This window comes from Aspergillus pseudonomiae (genome assembly GCF_009193645.1).
Source record: "Aspergillus pseudonomiae strain CBS 119388 unplaced genomic scaffold BDV37scaffold_127, whole genome shotgun sequence".
Taxonomy (NCBI): domain Eukaryota; kingdom Fungi; phylum Ascomycota; class Eurotiomycetes; order Eurotiales; family Aspergillaceae; genus Aspergillus; species Aspergillus pseudonomiae.
The window spans coordinates 48856-68893 of NW_022476119.1; the positions used below are offsets into that span (position 1 = coordinate 48856).

At 45.6% G+C, this 20038-nt stretch overlaps 4 protein-coding genes across 4 annotated transcripts; 1 reads left to right on the top strand and 3 right to left on the bottom strand.

Annotated features, from left to right (window-relative positions):
• Positions 1 to 4015: 4015 nt before the first annotated feature.
• BDV37DRAFT_288742 (putative ARF GTPase activator (Csx2)) lies at positions 4016 to 7702 on the bottom strand (the record flags this gene model as incomplete). Its single annotated transcript, XM_032088317.1, has 5 exons — positions 4016 to 5405; positions 5472 to 5562; positions 5629 to 7306; positions 7377 to 7510; positions 7639 to 7702. 5 exons carry the CDS (start codon positions 7700 to 7702, stop codon positions 4016 to 4018), a joined length of 3357 nt encoding a protein of 1118 aa, XP_031935520.1.
• Positions 7703 to 9372: 1670 nt separating this feature from the next.
• BDV37DRAFT_36718 (C2 domain protein) lies at positions 9373 to 11503 on the bottom strand. The gene is made up of 3 exons (XM_032090517.1): positions 11326 to 11503; positions 10512 to 11246; positions 9373 to 10447 (listed from the first exon to the last, which is right to left on the bottom strand). Exons 2-3 carry the CDS (start codon positions 11201 to 11203, stop codon positions 9436 to 9438), a joined length of 1704 nt encoding a protein of 567 aa, XP_031935521.1. The 5' UTR covers positions 11204 to 11246; positions 11326 to 11503; the 3' UTR covers positions 9373 to 9435.
• A 737-nt stretch (positions 11504 to 12240) lies between these two features.
• On the bottom strand, positions 12241 to 15729 carry BDV37DRAFT_288744 (DNA repair protein RAD16; the record flags this gene model as incomplete). Its single annotated transcript, XM_032088318.1, has 11 exons — positions 12241 to 12472; positions 12538 to 13290; positions 13344 to 13470; positions 13517 to 13563; positions 13621 to 13841; positions 13892 to 13950; positions 14002 to 14076; positions 14131 to 14239; positions 14294 to 14623; positions 14675 to 15546; positions 15678 to 15729. 11 exons carry the CDS (start codon positions 15727 to 15729, stop codon positions 12241 to 12243), a joined length of 2877 nt encoding a protein of 958 aa, XP_031935522.1.
• A 504-nt stretch (positions 15730 to 16233) lies between these two features.
• Positions 16234 to 18310, top strand: rad7 (DNA repair protein Rad7, protein; the record flags this gene model as incomplete). The annotated part of the gene is made up of 5 exons (XM_032085544.1): positions 16234 to 16301; positions 16362 to 16389; positions 16461 to 16997; positions 17080 to 17245; positions 17298 to 18310. 5 exons carry the CDS (start codon positions 16234 to 16236, stop codon positions 18308 to 18310), a joined length of 1812 nt encoding a protein of 603 aa, XP_031935523.1.
• Between the last annotated feature and the right edge of the window lie 1728 nt (positions 18311 to 20038).

The following is a 20038-nucleotide window of genomic DNA, read 5'->3' on the forward strand; positions in this document are numbered from 1 at the left end:
AAAGAAAAATGTGAAAAAATAAATAAATAAATAGAACAAGGAAGAAGAGAAAAATATGGTGGAAAGGCATGGTTTAGTCAATCACGAAAAGAACCTACAAGCGCGAAAAGGCATGAAATGCAATAATCATCCCAATGACTGGGTTCTCTCACTGATGATTGGGTGCCGTTGGCATATCCCCTGACCCAGTGGGAACGATGGATCCATGGTCGCTTCAACAGCTTGAAAACGTCGAGTCAAATTTCAAGGGCTGGAGGCTTGGGCCTAGTGGGTGCAATTTCATCGAACACGAATATACACCGGTGGCAAATGCTCAGGAGGTAGAGCTGACATCCATTGACTGGGTGCCGATCACATCTGAATCGATAGGTATGAGGCAATGGGTCTATGTGGATGTGATCATGGCTGAAAGAAGTATACGCAGTGGTAAAATGGTAGCAGAAGTATATTGATCTACACACAGAAGCCAACAAGAGTCATGCAACGGCGTGACTACATCCAACAATATGGTTAGTTAAGGATTTAGGGGTCCCGGCCTTCCGATGCCTGACTGGCACCAATAAGTGGCGAGGATCGGCGTATTAAAGGACTCGATCGTCAGTGGACACCATGATCAATGCATGAGCTGTGGCTTCATACATATTCTACACGGTAGAGCATCTGACAATCACATAGACGTGATGTAGGATAATAATGAGATCATATCTGCCATTGTGATTGAAGAGATAGGAAACATTTTTGATGATGTCTATCAGATGTGAGGGACGGGATGAAGAGAGATGGACTGACCTGCAGAGTACTGCCATCTGAGTCTCGATTCTGGTCATGAGTACACCAGCAGTGGGGGCAAGTCATCAGCGTCATAACCCTCCCGATGATTGTGGGAATTCTAAAAAGAGAACGAGAGGGCCAACCAAGGAGAATTGTGGGCGGGGGGGGGAGGGGAGGGAATAAGATAAAAAAAAAATTCTTATGAAAAACGAGATCAAAATGAAAAATCCCCACCTGGAGGAAGACGAATTAGTTGATCATAGCCTAAGACGGAAGGCCATCAGAATCATAACGGCAGGGGGGTACATTCCCACTAGGGCCCGATCTCCATGCTGCCCAGTGAAAACAATGGAAGATTCTGATGGGCTTCGAGACACGGTAGTTGGTCCACTGTCGGATGTAGACGTGGCGCTGGGGGCGCAACACCAACAGCACCACTTTTATCATTTCGGTCTTCCCCTTCTCGGCGCGTGTTTTCTGAGAGGAAGAGGGTCATCTATGATCTACCTGCAAGCCCATTATTTCCACAGTCATGATCCAGCAAATGGGATTGTGTAGGACCAAAGGAAATATTGTGTATAAAACTCGATGGAGTTAGCCTTAATCAGACAGCCTCTTCAGGTGGCGTTGGGAAAACGAACCACTAGTCCAAGCCAGATAAAGTGTAACTCCCCATCAATAGCGAGATTCCATAGCATCCACTTCCCCCTAAAAGGAAATGAAAGAACTGAAGTGAACTGAACTGAAATGAAAAGAACAGAGAAGAACAGAGAAGAAAAAGGGTAGCAGTACTCCATCGTAAGCTTCAAGCCCGCCTCTTAAACGCCGAGGGAATTCAACGTACCAAGGCCCCACCTAGCTATTTACTTATCGGGTACTACGCCTGGCCACTGAGCATAGGTCCTTCTAAGTTTATTATCAAATCTCGTTCATTGGGCTGTGCCACCCTTCACGCTCCAAACAAAAGTGAGAAGAATAATAGAAAGAGAGCATTTTAAAATAAATCGATTTATAAAGGCGGGATAAAGTACTATGTATCTAATTTGAGCCCATCCTTCCTACCATCCATATAACAGAGGTCCACCTGACGGGATGAGATCCCAGCCAATCAATAATTGACTCAATGAACTTCATCTCATCTTTTCTGGGCCAAAAGGGACTGTAGGCCTCGATATACAGTGGATAGTATACCCCCGTGCTTAGGTACTGCACAATGGGCAGTAGTAAGGATAGTAGGCCCGGCCAGGCACCAACTTGAAGTATACCAAGTCAACACTATCTGGTTATAAATGGATATAATCATAATCATTGTACAGGCGATCTGACAGTCAGACTTGTCCTATAGATAAACCGGGCACTGTCTAACCCCCTTGACTCACAATTCATCCACCACAATCAGAAGGTAAAATACTGCGCAGTATCAATGGGGACCACACCTGGCAATTTTACATCTCCTGGGACTAACATCCACTCAGGTTGTAGGGAGACTTTATCCATTAGTATAAGGTCAAATAGAGGCTAAAACATGATCACACTACTGAACTTGCTGCAACCACCTTCTTTGTCCACTATTGCTTGCAATTTCCTCTTCCAGATGCTTGGCTGACATGCACCCCTGTCTGTGGAGCGAACTACCTCGTAGTACTGTGTATTGCGTAGATGATTGATGTTTGCCACCCGGAGAGAGAGCAAGTGGGCCACACCATCTATTGCCAAGAATAGTAAAAGCTTTGATTAATAAGTGAATAGATAGACATTTTGTAGTGACACATACGTCAGATATATACACAGTATAAGACATCTACGTAGTAAATGAGTGGCTTGCTAGAAGAATGAAACTGCAACCTTCTGCAAGTGTGTATATGACGTCATAGCCCATGTACAATGTGTGTCCACACTGTTGGTTCCATCACATCTATCGATGTAGATCTCGACTCGTAGGGTTTGAGTTTTGACCAACTTCCATTTTGCTTCCCTTTCCCATTCTTCAGCTTTTATAAAGTTGTTATTCCCACTGTTAGATTGGGAGGGTGGAAGGGGGATGGGTGCCCAGAACAGTAGTAGTGTGCATCATTGTCTATTAGGGCTAGATCATACGAAGTCATTTGTACTGATACCATCGTGGCCTTCTGCAACGCCACCATTCACCTAGTGAGTCATCGGCTTCTTTTAGCAAAAGAGGTCAAGAGGTTTGAGAGGCTACTCTCGGAGAAAAATGAGACCATTGAGCCTGTTTTTCTATCCATGTGTGATGTATGTTCTGAATCAACGAGCCCGCAAAATTCGCGAAGGGTAGAAGTGTGGCAAATTGACAGTTGTCCATCCATTGGCACTATGTCAGTACATGAAATTATTCTATTGAAGTGAGAAGTGATTCTGCTGATTAGTATACTAGTACTTTATACAAATATTTACAGGAGCAGCTGAGTGACATGTGAACGCTGAAATTCGTATTGTCAGTCACTGAACAAAGGCACTCTCTATTGATACATTGTCTCCTGTGACCTATGCGTTCCCCTTCTGATTTTTCTCTGTATCAAGTAATCATATCGACCTACTCAAGGTAGGTACTGCACAATATATACGTATGATGACTAGATAGAATGGAGAACATACATGCAAGGAATAGAGAGAGCAAAATGTAAGTATTTCTATATATTATAAACTATACACTGGTCATGTAGAATCTTTGCTACTAGAAGTATCTTGTCAGCACCTGTCATCATTAACATTATGACCAAGTTCTAATCCTATCATATAACAAACTCTTTTTCAGATGTGCTTGCCACAAAAGCAACCAAAATTAACAGAAAAGAAATAATGATAATAAAAAATAGCGAAAAGAGGAAAGACCCAAAAGACTCGAATGGTATAATATGTGTGCAAGTCAACTCCTTGCTTTAGGGGATGCAAAGGAACAAAGTCAATCCATGAGAAACGGAACACAATGTAAAAAAAGGGGAAGAAAAGAAGACACGGAGTCAACCGCAATATGAAGGAAAATATTAACAATAAAATGGAGGAACAAGAGAGAGACAACATGTAAATGAATGCACATAAAACGAAACATGTGGAAGCCGATTGGATTGGCCTCCAAACAGATACATAAATCGTCCAAACCCGAATCCTCACATCATGTCATGTCCACTTGAACTTCATTAAGTATAATTATCATTAAGTGGCAATTCACCAAGAAAGTGAAAGCAGAGCAGATGATGAGCAAATGCATAATGAAAATGAAGCTTTATCGGTCGATACCTAAAGAGGCTACCTTCCCAGCGAATCTGGCACCAGCGCTTCCTCTTTTATGTAGCCTTTCACGTTCCTTGCTATCTAAAGAGCTTGGCCCGTGAGAAGATGAAACAGAATTATCACTACCTGCTCCTCGAATACTGGGCAGTGTGCCCAGGCTGTCAGCGGTAGGTTTACCCGATGCAGATGCAGCCGACGTGCTGAATGCGGGCACTCTAGCGGTTCGTTGGCTCAGGTATAATTGAGCGGCGGGCGAAAGAGGAATAGGAGGGGGCAGAGATGGAATCTCCGCCCCATTTTGGACAAGTAGCTCGGCAATGGGGAACGGGATTGGCTTTACGGAGTTGCCCGTACTAGGCCTAGATGAAGTGGGACCCGGTGATGCTGGATCAGCTGCTGCAAGAGCAAGAAAAACTGCATGGGTGTTACGAGAACGGTCAGTGATATTCACATTGGCGCGAAGTGAGATGCCATAGAGGACACCCTGGATGTCGTTTCTCTTGATCGCGGCAAGAAGAGTTTCGTCCGGCGTTGCAAAACGAGATAACTGGGAGGGTAGTTTCTGAACATAGACTCTTTCACTGTACTTCGCGGTAATGAAAATTAGACGCTGTTCTCGGGTTGACGTCTCTATTGGCTTTTGAGATTGATCGAGCGTGGCCTCCCAAACCATATTGCTGACGCGGTTGCCAATTTGTAACAGGATTTCAACGATATCATTCGAGAAGGAATTCACATCAAGAGTGAGGGATCGGATCTTTGAGATATGTGTTCCAAGGGATCTGTGAATGCCACTACATTCAATGCATAGAACAATCCCTAAGTTAATAGAGACCCATTCGACCTTAGAAGCCGATCCGCAGTCTGCACACCAGTTATTGCCCTGGTCGGCATCACGAACTGTCTGAAGCAACCTGGAAGGATTGTCCTCAAAACTATTGCCATCGCCGCGTACGTAGCTTGGCCGTGCACCTACAGTCGTGCGACGGGTTACACTGTTGTTTGACGCATTAGATGCAGTGGAGTAAGAATGTTGGCCTGAGTACGAGGAACTTTTCCCAGTCAACACAGAGCCAATATCACGACCAATAGACGAGTTATCAGTAGTGGGAGAGAGTGATGGGGACATGCCACGGCCCTCAACAGCACTTTGCAAGGCGTTGTTAATAGCCCGGATCCAGTTGCCCATATCCTCCTCGGATGTTGCTTGGTAAATCCGTTTATACTGAGGGGTAATGACCTCGAAGCAGAATCTTCGTTCTGCATTTCGAGCCTCGCGCACAGAGGCCATTCGGAGATCGATAGGGTCCATGTGTAGGTCAAGCTTTTGCTTCCAGTTGCTGTATTCAGATAGTTTTCCTTGATCCAACACAATCCAGAATCTATCGGTAGGGCATTAGTTAAGCGATAATAGTGGAGTGATTGAGGAAAGTGAATCATTTGCTTACTTGTGCCAGGCTTGTTTATTGATACCCTTCGGGTCGATGTGGGACCCTGGTCGGGACAGTGCCCATAGGAGCCCCTCCTTTCTTTGCTGACCTATAGCAGTTATTAGCTCCAGTAAGCAGCACCATTATATGGGAGTCTAGGAGTAAACAGGCATACCACTTAAGCTTGTAGAGGCAGGTGCTATGGTAGGACCAGCTGAAGGAGTGATGCCGGATGCATTGGCTTGAGTCGACGTTGAAGTATTGCTAATCACGCTTCGCAGCTGAGATCCCGTGCTATCTGCACGCCCAAGTTCATTCTCTGATCTTTGGGCTCCATTGCCATTTCCCGATAGAGATGATGGCACGTTCGAGTTGACCAGCGAGTCAGGCTCAAGATACATGTTGCTACTCTTTTCTAAGGCTCTTCGCTTCTCCTCCCTCTCTGTTCGCTGGAATTGAAACTCCTTATCAGCTTGAGTGACCTCATGTATAAGCGCGTCTAGCTGAGGGATCATAACATCAACTTTCTGGGCTGCTTCAAGAAAGCGTTTTGCTTGCGTATCAGCGTATTTGGTGAGATGCGATAGGACTTCCTGCTCTTTACGCCCACCGTGGAGATCCTGCATAAATGACGAATAGTCGAACCTTTTAAGCTCGAAATTCCGCCTTTTGGCTTGATACTTAGAGTCACTCTCCGCCCGCTTCTTCTCCTTCAGAGAGTCTTGACGTTGGCCGAGATAACGACTAACATAGGCATAATAGTCCCTACTTTCTTCCTCAAATTCTTTCTTTTTGGCTTCTGCTTGTTTTATGTCATTATTGTAAAGTTTGATCAACGGGTCGATAACAAGCTGCTGAAGCTGTCGGGTGTTGAACCTCTCGTAGTCTAGGATCTGTCGTGCGATTTTTTCAAAGTAATGATCCAGTGCCGGTTGTATCGCATTGCCATTTGGTGTTGATGCATCGTTGAGTGCGGATAGGAAGGCTTCTACGGCGTCATTGCAGGTAGTCTGAGCCTGCTGGGCCGCCTCAGCCTTTTTGAGAACTTTCTTTATCTTGGCTCGCATATTTCCTGTTTTCTGCTCCAGGGCCTTCATTGTAGCTCGGAATAAAGGACCGTCTTCAACAATGCTCTTATCTTCACCGGGTCGCGAATGGGGCAGGTCAATCTTGACAGGGGGTGGAGGGGGTGCCGAGAGTGGTGGGGGGACGAAAACGGAATCCACCTCTGGCGGAGTACTGGGTGTAACCTGGGGGTTAGATGCTGCATCTGCATCGCTAGAATGAGAAAGTACAGAGTGCGATGAGGGTATACGGTGCCTGGGTGGAACGCTGAGTTCTAACCTTGGCGATAAGATTTGAGGGCTCGGCAAGGCGCGCATAGTATTCTGTACCCAGAAAGAGAAATGAGCAAGCGTATTCAGCCGGTTAGCCCTTTGGTCATATTCCAAGAAACTGCAGCTGTTTCTCCAGCCGCCCCCTCTGTCCTCTACTGGTTTGGGCGGCTTCCATCTCCACGACCATTCGAATTGTGCAGAAGGACTGCCCTTCGTGGAGTAATCTCCTACAAACTGCACATTTGAATTATTCTGCAAATTGGGATTGGCGTGAAACTCCCTGGTAATTAGGTTGTCCAGCTCCTTTGAATTTGGCGCATGCGCGAAAGTTAGTCCTGTAAGCACGGTGTCCGCAACTTCTGGGAGAGAAGTCGCGACGCCATTAACAGTAGAATTCGCGACATTGCCGGTTTGAGTCTGTCTCAAAATGAAAGTGAAATGGAAGTTCAATTCGTCTTCGTTGGAAAGCCGCAAAAGGAAAGTAGGCGCCTGGGAAGAAGGGGGAATTTCAGGGTCCTGTACAAAACAGGACAATAGTGAGCAAATATCCTAGAATCACATAATAAGGTACACATTCGGTCTATACCTGGATGTATTCAATCGGAGCGTCATCGCTGGTATCACGCTTGGCGATGTATCTGCTTGCAGGAAATGAATTCGGTGTGAGATTCAACAAGACTCGCCCCCTGGAGTTAAGTATAGTCACAGACGCGATTGCAACTGCATGAGTCCATGCTGTCAGCGATTGCGGCTACTACGCAAGGACGGAGTGCGGGTAGGATTGAAGATAAACACAAATAGAGCTTTGCGGGGTATTCGTATAGGAGCCGCGGGAGTTGAAGACATACATTTGTTTTGGTCTTTAAAGTATAGACTCCCCGAGTCCTCCAGCCGGCTTCCAACATTTCCCATGATGGTATAATTCAAGGGGTCAAGTTACCGCTCGAAGGGGGTACCTGGACAACTGGAGGTAACCATCGACGGTCTGCGCGTCCACAATCGGATGGAAGGGTGTACTGCTAATGGTGTGGCTGCAAACGTGACCAAGCAAATGAACCGTCATCCAGTCTGGAATCTGGTGGTCAGATGCTTGGAGCGGTTCGCACGTCGTAAGTTGTGGCAGAGACAAGTTGACAGGTACTGAGGCAGGTAAAGTGATGCGGTCGGAGAGAATCAGAGGGGGGCCAAGGCAAGGAAAAGAAACCCGCGGGTCTTGTTCAGTCTTGAACTGGCAAATGGGGTGGGACAGCTGGGATGTATAACAAAGCTTGCTGGGGCCTAGGCAAGAGGGAAAGGTAGGAGGCTGATAGCGGCATGAGTTTGAAGGGGAATAAGTGGGAGGTTATGATTATGATTGATGGACGAGAGTTCGGGACTTGGGGCTTAGACTGTGGTGCCTGAGGATTGATTAGCCGCTGGATTGCTTGTCCCGCGCGCTATGAGTGATCTTATTAAATGGGGTCCATTTGCCCCTCGATAATGGGTCCTCATACGTAAACTGACTCCTTTCCGTTGATATTGTCCTGTAAAACGAAACAATGAGGTTGAGATGGGTTCAGAGATTGTCACTCTCACCTACTACTACTTCCAAGCCTCTGATTCTGTATTACATCTGAACATGATATATTTCGAGACATGGTGCGGTACCTACATGGAATGCAATGTAAATATTTAAAGTCAATAATCTTACCCAAATGGTATGTGCATTTCACAGACCTGGCAGTAGTATATAACAAAAGTAATTTCCCCCCCTCCTTTCTCCCCCTTAAGTTCCCCTCGGGCCCTCGATAACCGATACATAACATGATTTAGACAATCACGAGTCTCTCGTATTCTAAACCCTTTGCATGTCCACCCTCTAGGTTCAAATTTTACCACGCGACCTCCTAGAAAATGGTGATCTGGAAACTGAGTGACCAGTGTCACTGGGGCCGATCATATGGTATCATACTGTAACTGGAAGGAACTACTGTAGGTACAATTTGTAGTGAGTTGGGTGGCATGCCAGGCTTCAAAGGTTGTAACTATATTCACTAATACAAAAGTAGACCTTGAGACTCGCTCTGACTGCATTTCAATAGAATTAGTGCGGCAAGGACTGCCTATGAAACAACAAGAATGAGACGCCGGGCCCAACGCATCTTATCTCTATAGCCACGTTGTCTCATCTGCATTGCCGTTTGACTCCCCAAGCCCCACTTGTTTTTACTCAGCTGCAGCGGTCTAGATCATGCCAAAGGGAAGAGAACCATAAGAGAGTATGATAATGATATTAACATTGATATACATTAGACATATCAGCAACTCAATGAGGATATGAGTCTCAAAGATACGATTACATCCTTTCAGTAAGCGCCAACGTAGCAAAGATTGTTTCTTGGTCTCTTTCTTCTGGAAGCCATTTTCGGTATACCGTATAGCCCCCCCCCCCCCCCCTGCTGTGTTGGCGTTGTACGTCGGAAACAGCAAATATATCGGTCACTCAATGGGGGAATAAAGAAGGGAAGAAATGGTCACTAGGAAGAATATACCAAGGTTGTAAAAAAATAAAGAGCTCATAAGGTACCGAATGAGAAATGGAGTCAAAATATAGAGGGGGTAGTGTCCCTCCAAGCCCAGTATTAAGAGACAGGGGAAAATCTGGATCACAACCTAGTAGAGCTATTTTCCGGTTGCCTGTCAAGAGCAGTACCCTCTTGTGTGACTTTTGATGGTCGATGCCCTGGAGTAGACACTGGCCCGATCTCCTCGCCGTGTGCGGGAACACCTGTAGTTTTGTGCTCCGCTTGTGCCCACTTCATGACCTGTCCTTTAACATCACGCATGTCGTGCACCTTTTGGGCAAACTCGCCTCGCTTCTTCGATACGCCACCACTGCGTTCATCAAGTTCTTCCTCGTCTGAGCTCGATATGGAAAGTGACGACGCGCTGCTTTGTTGGAGGAAAGTCATCTGACCACCTTCCTTGTCCTTGAACTCTCTCTGCTCACCCTTTAAGTCTGCCATTCTTTCAGCATCTTCTGTACAGTCCAGTGTGGTGATGTGGAGACCGACAAAGCTTTCTGAAATGAATTTTTTCAAAAGAGGAAGTTTCTGACCATTCGGGCGATATGTTCCGCTATCATTGTCAATGAAAAGCTCATAGTCTGCGGGATTGGTTGATATCTCTTGATCCTGTAGAGGTTCTTCCACGGGAATTTCGGTATCTGAGGGCTGGGACATTTGAGAGATATGCCGAGAGTGATGCTTTCGTCGACGGAGAAAAAACTCGCCAGAGTAAGCGATATATATTGAAACATTGCTGTGCATCGTATGCTTGCTCAGCAAATCAATTCCAAACTCTTTCCCCGTTTCGGTAAAGCGAAATTGCCCATCGAGGGTGAGAACATATGTAAATATTCTCCCCCCCTGAGCATAGTGGGTAAATTCTAGAAACTTTTGGGTAAGTTCGGTGCATGGCGACTCGGATTGGCCATGGAGGGTGGACCTGTCAAAATTATAAATTCGCTGATGCTGATGATGTAAAGCTCGGTTGAGGATACGGCCTCGAAGACTCTGTGATGTGAACATTCCCGCTACGAACGGTTTGAACTCCACGTAGCGATGGTAAAGCTCCGCAGGCACAGGACCCTTGAGCTGTATTTGAATCGCTTGAAAACTATACCGATGCTCTGTAATAAGCCATTGTTTTTTACTTAGCAAGGGGTAGCGGGGCAGCGTACTTGTAACGAGTAATTGTCTTTTTACCATTCTGACTTTGAACTTCGTCCTTGGTGCCGGCCAATCGTCCAATAAGAGGAGAAAAATGCTTAAACCAGTAGTTTGGTCCTACAGTATAGACCTGGCCCCCTTCCTCACTCGGAGTCTTTCCTAAAAACTCCACGCTGATGACAAGATGCGATCCGACGTCTAGGCGCCCGGAGGCAAGAGCGGCAATGTTTCCAAATAAATAAACCCGCTTGCTGCCTGTGCGCTTCTTGACCTTGAATGACTGCTCCTTGATACCATTCCAGTGGCCCGAAATAGAGTCAACTTCAACATATGCATTCCCTAGCTTATCATCGTGATCTGCCGCGTCCTCATCATAAACAGTGCATTTGAGCTGGAACCCTGATGCGGGCACATTCGCAACGATCCATTCATTCTCCCACACGGGGTCTCGATTTTTGCGTATTGTTGGTGTCCGGAACGTCAGATTGTTATCCTGCTTATGTCGTTTGGGAATATCGATATTTAGCTGGGCTACTATGTATGGGTCAGAGGAGAAGCTTCCGAAATCAGCACAGGGAAGGTTGATCCCCCGATGAAAAGTGAATTTCAGGGTGTAGCCTGGTGGCGCATGGGGAAACGGAGTGTTGTCGAATCCACCGGCAGGTTTTTGTTCCGTAGAATCGCCGGTTAGAGTACCCTTCATAGCCGCTGCTCGGTTCTGTAATTGCTTCGTCTTGTCAACAGGCCTGGGTGCGAATTTTGTCAACCGAATGTCATGGCCGCTTTTGCGGTAGTGTGTCTTGCATTTCCGGTTTTTTTTCTTACCCTCTCCCTTTTAAAGCCAGGCGAACAGGACCAGTTGTGGTCTAGATTACGGAGCAGGTATTGTTGCTGCCTACCCGACAGGGTTCGGATGAATCTGCGGGAACTGCGGGACTGCGTCACTGCGTCACTGCGCAGATGCAAAGATTTGAAAGCCAGTAGGTAGTTTAGCAAACGTAAAAAAGAAGAAAGACCACACTGGCACACTATTCTCCATTGACACCTGGAAAATCAATATCGTCAAGGGAATAGTTTAACTATCGCCACTTCACACAGTCTCCCCCATTCCACGGCTCTTCGGTTCAGGGTTCAGGAATCGCTAAGCTTTTGGGGCCGATCTCAACCTTTTAGGGGGGACGCCAAGAATTAAGGAGTCAGGGTCTACTTCTGGGTTCAACACTGTTCACTCGGAGAAGGAGATTATAAGGACATGTATGCAGGTAGTATAACTACTATCTACTACTTGTATTCTAGGAATGTCACCCAGGGGGTGGGGGGGTTCTTTCTGGATTGAGTATGGGGTTTCAAATAGAACTTCGGAGTAAGTGACATCACCGATAGGGCTGAATGGATCCGGTATTATCTGCATACTGATCTAGCATGTGAGGTGTCATAATCGGTCTTCTGCCAAAATACTTCTGAAGTAATGGATGCACTGCCCTATTGTCTCTTTGGCCTTAAATCTAAGGGGGTAAAAACAAAGAAAAGGAAAGAAAGGAAGAAACAGCAATTTAATGTGAAAGTAACGGTCACAACGATCTACTTATAAAGCTTCTCAATGCTCTAAAAAGTTCAAGGCTTCTCTAAGGGGCATGTTGAACTCTCGAAATACCTGTTGGAAGTCCTTTGACCGGCTTTAGAGTTGACTTGTTCCATAAAGCACACAAATAGATAGGCATGGACGCCGGGGAGGTATTATCAAGAGCCCCGAAATAAGAATTGCATATCCTCTGGGGTGAGCTTCTCCAAGGCCTCCCCTTGATCTTTGTTAATGGTCCCATTGATCAAATTGGCCTTCTTTTCTTGTAGTAACACAATCCGAGATTCAACTGAATCCTCAATGCACAGCCGTGTAATAACACAAGGCCGACGTTGACCAATCCGGTGGCATCGGTCAGCGCTTTGCCACTCAGCGGCGGGGTTCCACCATCTAACAAACAGTGTAAGTGAGGTATATAAAAACGCATCAAATGACTACTTCAGGGGAAAACCTACGGATCAACAATGAAAACTCTTGATGCCTCGGTGAGGTTCAAGGCCACGCCCCCGGCTTTGAGGGACACAAGAAATACCTCGACATCTACATTGTTCATGAAAAAATCAATTGACTTCTGCCGCTGTGCAGGCGTCATAGTTCCATCAAGCATGACGGTGTTAAATCCAGCCCGTCGTAGGCGCCATTCAACAAGCTGTAGCATTGAAGTAAACTGGGAGAAGACGATGGATTTGTGCGTTTGCTTCTTGCTTCTCAGTTTGAAAAGCTCATAGACGAGCATCTCGATCTTCGTTGACGATGTCCAATTTTCCATCCGAATTCGATTTATTATGGAGTTTTTCTTGATATGCTCTTCTTCCTGTTCTATATCCGGCTGTTCAAAATCAACTGAGAGTGGAATATGACACCTAGGGCAATCGACAACTGAGCCCGCATCAAACGATTGCACATAGTCCTTGGCACATCGGCGACAGAATTCATGGCGGCAGCGAGACCGAATTGCCTCCTCCGCCGGTTCATCACAAATACTGCAGACAAGGATGTTCTGGCCACTCTCGGCGTGCTTTTTCAATATCAGGTCTGGGTGGTTCGCAACTTGCCGCATCTGCATAATAAGTCCAAAGATATTGGCATAGTTATTCAACATTACACCACGGCTCACATATGTATCAAACTGTCGCGTTGAGTTAGTCATGATGCTTCTGGAAAAATCGCGTTCGATCTCCCCGAAAAATTCATTGTGCAGAACAACACTGTAAGTTGTCAGCGCAATGGCTTCAATATGAAGATGCCCGAGTATACTAACCGCTTCGGTGGAAGCTCCATCGAAGCCGTGTGATCTCGCTTAATGCGTCTTAGCATTATTCTATCAGTGATTAAACGTAGCTTAGACAATGCTTCCTTTCGAGCTTCCGGATTGTTTCTCTCTGTGACTAAACCTAGTTAGAGCGGATTCGCACGTTACTGTAAAACACTTACTAGGGTTTAGAATTTCCTGGTTAAAGATTGAGACATGGCTAAATCCACTGCACTGGCCGTTAGTATTGATAAGGACAAACAGATGATACTCGTATGCATTATACCTGTGTTTACAATGGGTACAACGTTTCCCCGCATCTTGCGACCAATGGAGTTCCTGACACTTGCACTGTTTGCAAAAATAACAAGCGAAGGGGCGAATTTCTAAGAAGCGCAGGAGAGAAAAAAACTCCCCGATTCGGTTTTGAACAGGGGTACCAGAGAGACACCACTTGTATTTGGCTTTGAGCGCAAAACACGCACGGGCGACACTCGTAGTGCGTTGCTAGAAATGTCAGCCCGTTGCATTAATCTCTATAATGAGATTGGGTGTACCTTGATACTATGAGCTTCATCTAGAATAAGACGATGATAGTGAATAGAGTGGATAATACCTGTTATATGTCAGTAGGCCAAAAGATTGCATTAAGGACGTCGATACTTACTGTCTTCCTTCACAATCCCATCGCTGCGGTTCCACCCCTTCCATTCTTTTCGGTGTATTGACTCAAGGCCCGAATCTAGCCCGGGCGTTAGAGATAAAGCAGTATTCTGTTTATGGGGCTAAAACACACATGAGATCATAATCACGTCGTATGCCAGAAGGTCGTTTTCTGAGAGCGACTTGACTTTGGAATTCGAGTTGTGGTATATGAGAACCTTTAATTGACCGTTCGTGTACTCCTAGAGAAAGGTGAGATCATTTCTTACGCGAACTTATGTCAAGACAAGACAAACCTTAATCTCAGATTGCCATTGCATTAGAGCAACAGGGGGAACGACGACGAGGGATGGCTGCCCGACAGGATAATCAGACATAAGAAGGGAAACCGCCTGGATCGTCTTTCCCATGCCCATCTCATCGCCTAGTAAACCGCCCTTATACTGGGACCTCTCTTGCCGCATCATCCAATTCAGACCTTCTAACTGGAATAACTTGAGATTTCTCGATATGCCAGGGGGTTGTTCTGCTGCGACTGGGATAATAGGGGGACTGTTTCGTAGTTCATCCCACATTTTCATGATATATGGATGTTGCCTCTCGAGTTTTTTTCGCTCTTTCAATGCCTAAAGCTGTGTTTAGAGTGCATTCTAGGAGGTCATATATATATGACTTACACGATAGGACATCCCTGGCTGTCTAACTAGCGGTTCAGTGGGTAAGGAAACCATCGAAGCCCGTGCCCGCGTTCGTGCGCCAGCTCTTGAACCAGCCGAGTTCCTGGTTCTTTGACTGACAGAATCATCATCCACATCTGACATAGAGTCACTTCCAGAGCAATATTCCTGTTCATCCCCAGACTCATCTTCCATGATGGTGCTACTTTCGCTATCTGATACCACACTCTGGACGGAGTTCCTCGTCTTGCGGGTAGGACGCCGCTTTCTGATATCCACAGTGCTATTCCCTTCGTCGTAACTTAATCCCATCAAAACACTATCGTTGTCAGTAGAGTCCTCTACTGCAAGCCTAACCCCACCTCGAGCCTTGCGTCGTTTCGAAGAGGACTCCTGATACTCTCGAAGCTGAAGAGCCTGAGCCAAGGCTGTATCTGAGCTTTCAGCAGTAGGGTCGTCTGAGGTTATAGTTGCAAAATCTCTTTTGGACCCCTTTTGCGTGTTGAGGGACTTTATACTCGAACGTAGTTCTCGAACGCGAGCGGAAGCACTAACTCTTTTCCTTGGTTTGGTCATGTTCATCTCGGCAGGAGTAACTGCCACACTACTTGATGGAGTACTGTACGCATTTATACCATCCCCAAATATATCCTCAACCAAGTCAGAGGATGAAGTAGAGCAGGTAGGCGACTGTTTTTTCAATGGAATAGCGACTTCAACGGCTGCCAGCCTGCTGCTGCGAAACGATCTGAGAGTACTCGGATTATGCAACCCACATTCTTCCTCCGTAACTGTAGTGTCGCTTTTCCTAGCGTCAGAGACAGAGGAGCGTGCCAGCCTCGAAGAAGTGCGCCGGGGCGGTGCAGAGTTGTCTGGATGAGTTTTTTAATCAGATTAGCAACGGATTTCATTCTTAGCTCGTTTCTTAGTCTTTTGTCTTTCTTCGTGATTGAAAACTGATGCGGTTGGGATATATGACAATCCAAAGAATCAGCACACTTACCTGCGCTTGAGGCCGTCTGAGGTCCTACCTTTATTGTTGTCTCCTTCCCCATATTGGCCTTTGGATAAAACCCCTTTATTCCGTATGCTGATTGGGGAGGAAGAAGAAGAAAAAAAGGTAAAACAAAATTGAGCTTAATCTAACTGTAAGTGCTATCGTGTTTTTAGGCAAAAGCCTGCAAGTGGCAAATCTGGTTGTTGCATATGGTACCTGAGCCTAGGCTGCAGCTACGGGTATCGGCAAGGGGGACAGGAAATATGGATGGATACGTGAATGGGCAGAATAAAAACTTTTCACCACTGAGTCATAATATCAGTTTACTTTCCTGAAAGCATAAATAGTACAATTTTCCTTCATGTTTTGTGGACGGTGCCTCTGCAAGTCATCCTTCCTAAACACGATAAGCGCCCTCGCGTAAGGTGGAACGCGAAATCACCACGGGTCCTGTGACTTCATATTACCTCTTTTGACCCTCTCCCGTCCAAGGAAGCTCTTATCTTCAACCCCGACTCTCTTGAAAGCTTCCCCGCAAAATGTAGGTGAAATATCCGCAAAGATGACGATTTATTCACTGACTGGTCAAAGGGCAAATAGAAGACAAACTAGAAACCAAATAAGAGGCCCGTATGTAATATCTTACAGGATGCGTCCTATTGTGCTATAAAGCTAATAAGACAATGATAGACACTCTGCCCTTACTGATTTCTTAGCTGTGAGTGGCTGCTACGCTGCCAATTGTTCGTCTATCTTTGGTGTCATCGCTGACCAATGGTTTTGTCTTAGTCTAACAATATATCCGCTGCTCAAATTCGTGAAGACTACCGAAGACGTTTAGAGGAAACTGAAGATCAAGCTGCCAGTGAAGAACCTTCAGTCCCCGCAGAGAATGACGAAGCTGAGCAGAGCTTCGATGAATCCCCGGAGCAGAAAAAGAAGCGAAAGCGAAAAGAAGCCGCTAGTTTAGCAAAAATCAAACAGAGCAAAGAGTTCGCACGGCGCAAAGCTCGGCGAATAGGGGAGCCAGATGATGACGATAATCTCATTGCAAGAGAGATAATGTACCAGAGATCTCGACCCATGCCAGGCCAATTAGAGAATTGTGAAATTTGCAGTAAACGATTCACAGTTACGCCATATAGCAAAACAGGCCCCAATGGGGGGCTCCTATGTGCGAAGTGCTCCAGGAGTCTAGAAGATGATGGGAAAAAACCTAAGGCTAAGAAATGTGGACCAAGGACTGGACGCCGTCAGAATCAGAGCAATCTACTTGACGGTATAGCCCAACAAGGTGCTTTGAGCTTGGCTGAAATGTGCATAAAGGTATGTGTACATGCGCTCACACACACACTATATAACCATTATCAACTACAGCCATTCTCTGAATACTGACGTCACTTACCAGAAAATTGCCGATAATATCAACGATATCGAAGAATTCGGGGACTTGCCTTCCCCACTACTACATCGCCTTGGCCAGATTCTATCCAAGAGACGTGCCTTGACATCGAGGACCCTCAATCTGTTTCTGCGACCTGATCTGGACTCGATTAACATTTATGACTCCGCTAGTATGTTCATAGTTATAAATCGATGTATGACCTTTACCTGACCGCATTCTAGAACTAGAGACAGACGATTTCCAGAAGATATTTGCCTTCATGCCTACCCTTACGAATGTCAACCTTCGTTTTGCTGGTCAAATGAAAGACACAGTCGTCGAATATTTATTGGGGCGTGATCTGAGGTTGAAATATTTGCAGCTGGATGCTGCCAACCTGGTTTCAGACTCATATTGGCGACGCCTGTTCGAAAAACTTGGTCCCCAATTAGAATCCCTAAAGCTGTCCAACCTTGATTCTTCCCTTGACGATGAGACCGTTGAAGCGATGTGTAGAAACTGCACTGAACTTCGTCGCCTGAAGTTGAAGCAATGCTGGAAAGTTGGCCATATCTCCTTGCAAGCTCTCTCGTCCTTGACATCTTTAGAGCATTTGTCTCTAGACCTTGTTCAAGAGACACCAAACGACAGTCTTATAAAATTGGTCTCTACGGTCGGCCAAAGGTTACATACACTATCTTTAGAGGGCTTTGCTAATGCGGACAATTGCGTTCTGGAGACCATCCATAATAAATGCCGAGCCCTTTCAAAACTTCGTTTGTCAGGCAACGTTGTGTGCACCGACGAAGGCTTCGCGAAACTGTTCACTGAGTGGCCAAACCCTCCACTGGAATACGTTGATTTATCCTCTACACGAGATGTGGATAACTCAAATCCGGATGGCCCTAGGGATGCAATTGGGCTTGCCTCTAAAGGCCTTATTGCCCTTATGGATCACTCAGGTCCAGCAATACGGAAATTGAATATATCATCCTGTCGCCATGTATCGCGTGCTGCCTTCGAGAAAATATTTTCGGATAGCAAAGTCTATCCCAACCTGAAGGAATTGGATATCTCCTTCCATACCGTCATGGACGATTACCTCGTAGGTCGAATATTACAATGCTGCCCAGCAATCAAGAAGCTGGTCGCTTTCGCGTGCTTTAATGTGAGAGATGTCCGGATCCCCGTCGGTGTTGCGTTGGTTGGAGGGCTTAAAGCACAAGACACAATCGTTGTCGAAGGCAAGTCCTAACCTATGAAGCTTAGCATGAGAACCGTCAATTTTTCCAAGGGTCGTAATGTTGTGATAGAGCGGCCGGGACGGTATTACGTAGTGAGTCCGTCCACAGGAACTGGGAAATGGCTTCGTTTCCCTCGTTCTTCTTTCTTTGGTTGATTTCATTCCCAGTGTCTACACTATTTAACTCTTATGCCTACAATGTGACTAATTGACAATGAATCGATTATAGTACGAATTCGACGACAGCGTAGGTTGTAGGCTTTCCTTTTGCCCGTACGTACTGTAATATGCCCCACACAAATACAGTGCATTTCTGGAGTGTCATGATCCGAAACGAAATTGAAGAGAGCAACGTAGTTGCTTCGCGCATGGTAGAGAATAGCACAATGCATAGCGGTGAGTAGGTGTCAATACGATGACAGCGACCCGCATTGTCCTAACGTTAGTACATGATCGTGAGCCTACATCCATAGTAAGGCATAAGGGACTCATCGAATGACTGGGTCTACAAGTACATACATCTGCCGTTTAATAGCTCTTTGAGATAGATCATGTTACTCAAGTGGAGCCTTGAAGTGCAACAATGATAGGTGATCCTGGTCATCATCCACTTTGAATCAAAAGGGAAAGGTAGATTCTTTACACAGTAAAAACGATGCAATTGTCGGTTGCAGATTTGCTCCTTATTCTGTGCGTGAAGGATACGAGAGACAGAATACGGAGTATAATCAACGATGATCACCTCGCACTCCGTAGTTCGCGTGTAATACGATGACTACTCCATACAGAGCATAGTTTGGAATCTCAATTGTATATGGGCCAGTCAATACAATAAAATGTAGAGCACTACTCCGTAGTGAACCACGGAAAGTTACCAACGCCCCCCTTTTTTTTCCTTCTCTCTTTCCCATCTCCCACCCCTCGGATTCTCTACCCTAGTCGCCTAAATAAACAAATGACATGTAAAATAGCCACAAACAAAACTAAGTCTTCAAAAATCCTGGGTAGAGTGTGAAACATTCCCATACTTCATACCAGTCCAAATCTGCTTTCATGCTTTTGATACACTCTAAATTAGGTGAATATATTTTTGTGAAAAAAAAAAAAAAAAAAAAAAACTAAAGACAGAAAAGAGAAATGGGGAAAAAAATGAAAATTAAATAAATAAAAGAGCAAAATACGAGAGCCAGCTAACAAGTTTTCTGCTGGCCCAAGTATGTTGAATTTTGCCACATCGGGCTTCACAGCGGCTCAGCTTGCCCCTGAAAAGGTCAAGTGTGTACTCCGTACAGCGTACTAGACTCCTAGTTCCTCATTTTTGCGCTTCCAAATCAACCTTCTTATCCTCTCTTCCGGCTCCCTTTCTTCAACAGCATATGGTGGATACGGCCATATCAGAAGGTCCTAACAGTTTAAACGATGGAGCTGCAATTTATAGGGATGGATTGTCTTTTGCTCTGTTTCGTACTTTGTTTGATACATTACACTCAATTTCTTTAGCAAGGAATAAGTGATGCCAACTCAAGAAAAAGTTATTACAAAGCAGCAGAAATACAACAGCGCCAATTCTTCATAAGAAATCAACAAAAAAGGACTAAGATCTTTACAGAACAAGGCCGACCGGGTAACTGAGCTAGAAAAGACCTCGAAATCCATGAAGCCAAGTTGGACGTTGGCATAACCTTAAATAGCCGGAAATACAAAGATCGGGTATTGAGATATCTACTATCGAGTGAAAGA

What these genes read in the sequence shown, in the direction of transcription:
- BDV37DRAFT_36718 (XM_032090517.1), bottom strand. Translation starts at nt 11,203, where the DNA reads ATGAAGGGTACTCTAACCGGCGATTCTACGGAACAAAAACCTGCCGGT. An exon ending in AAGACAATTACTCGTTACAA is followed by an intron (nt 10,448 to 10,511) that starts GTACGCTGCCCC and finishes GCATCGGTATAG; the next exon opens with TTTTCAAGCGATTCAAATAC.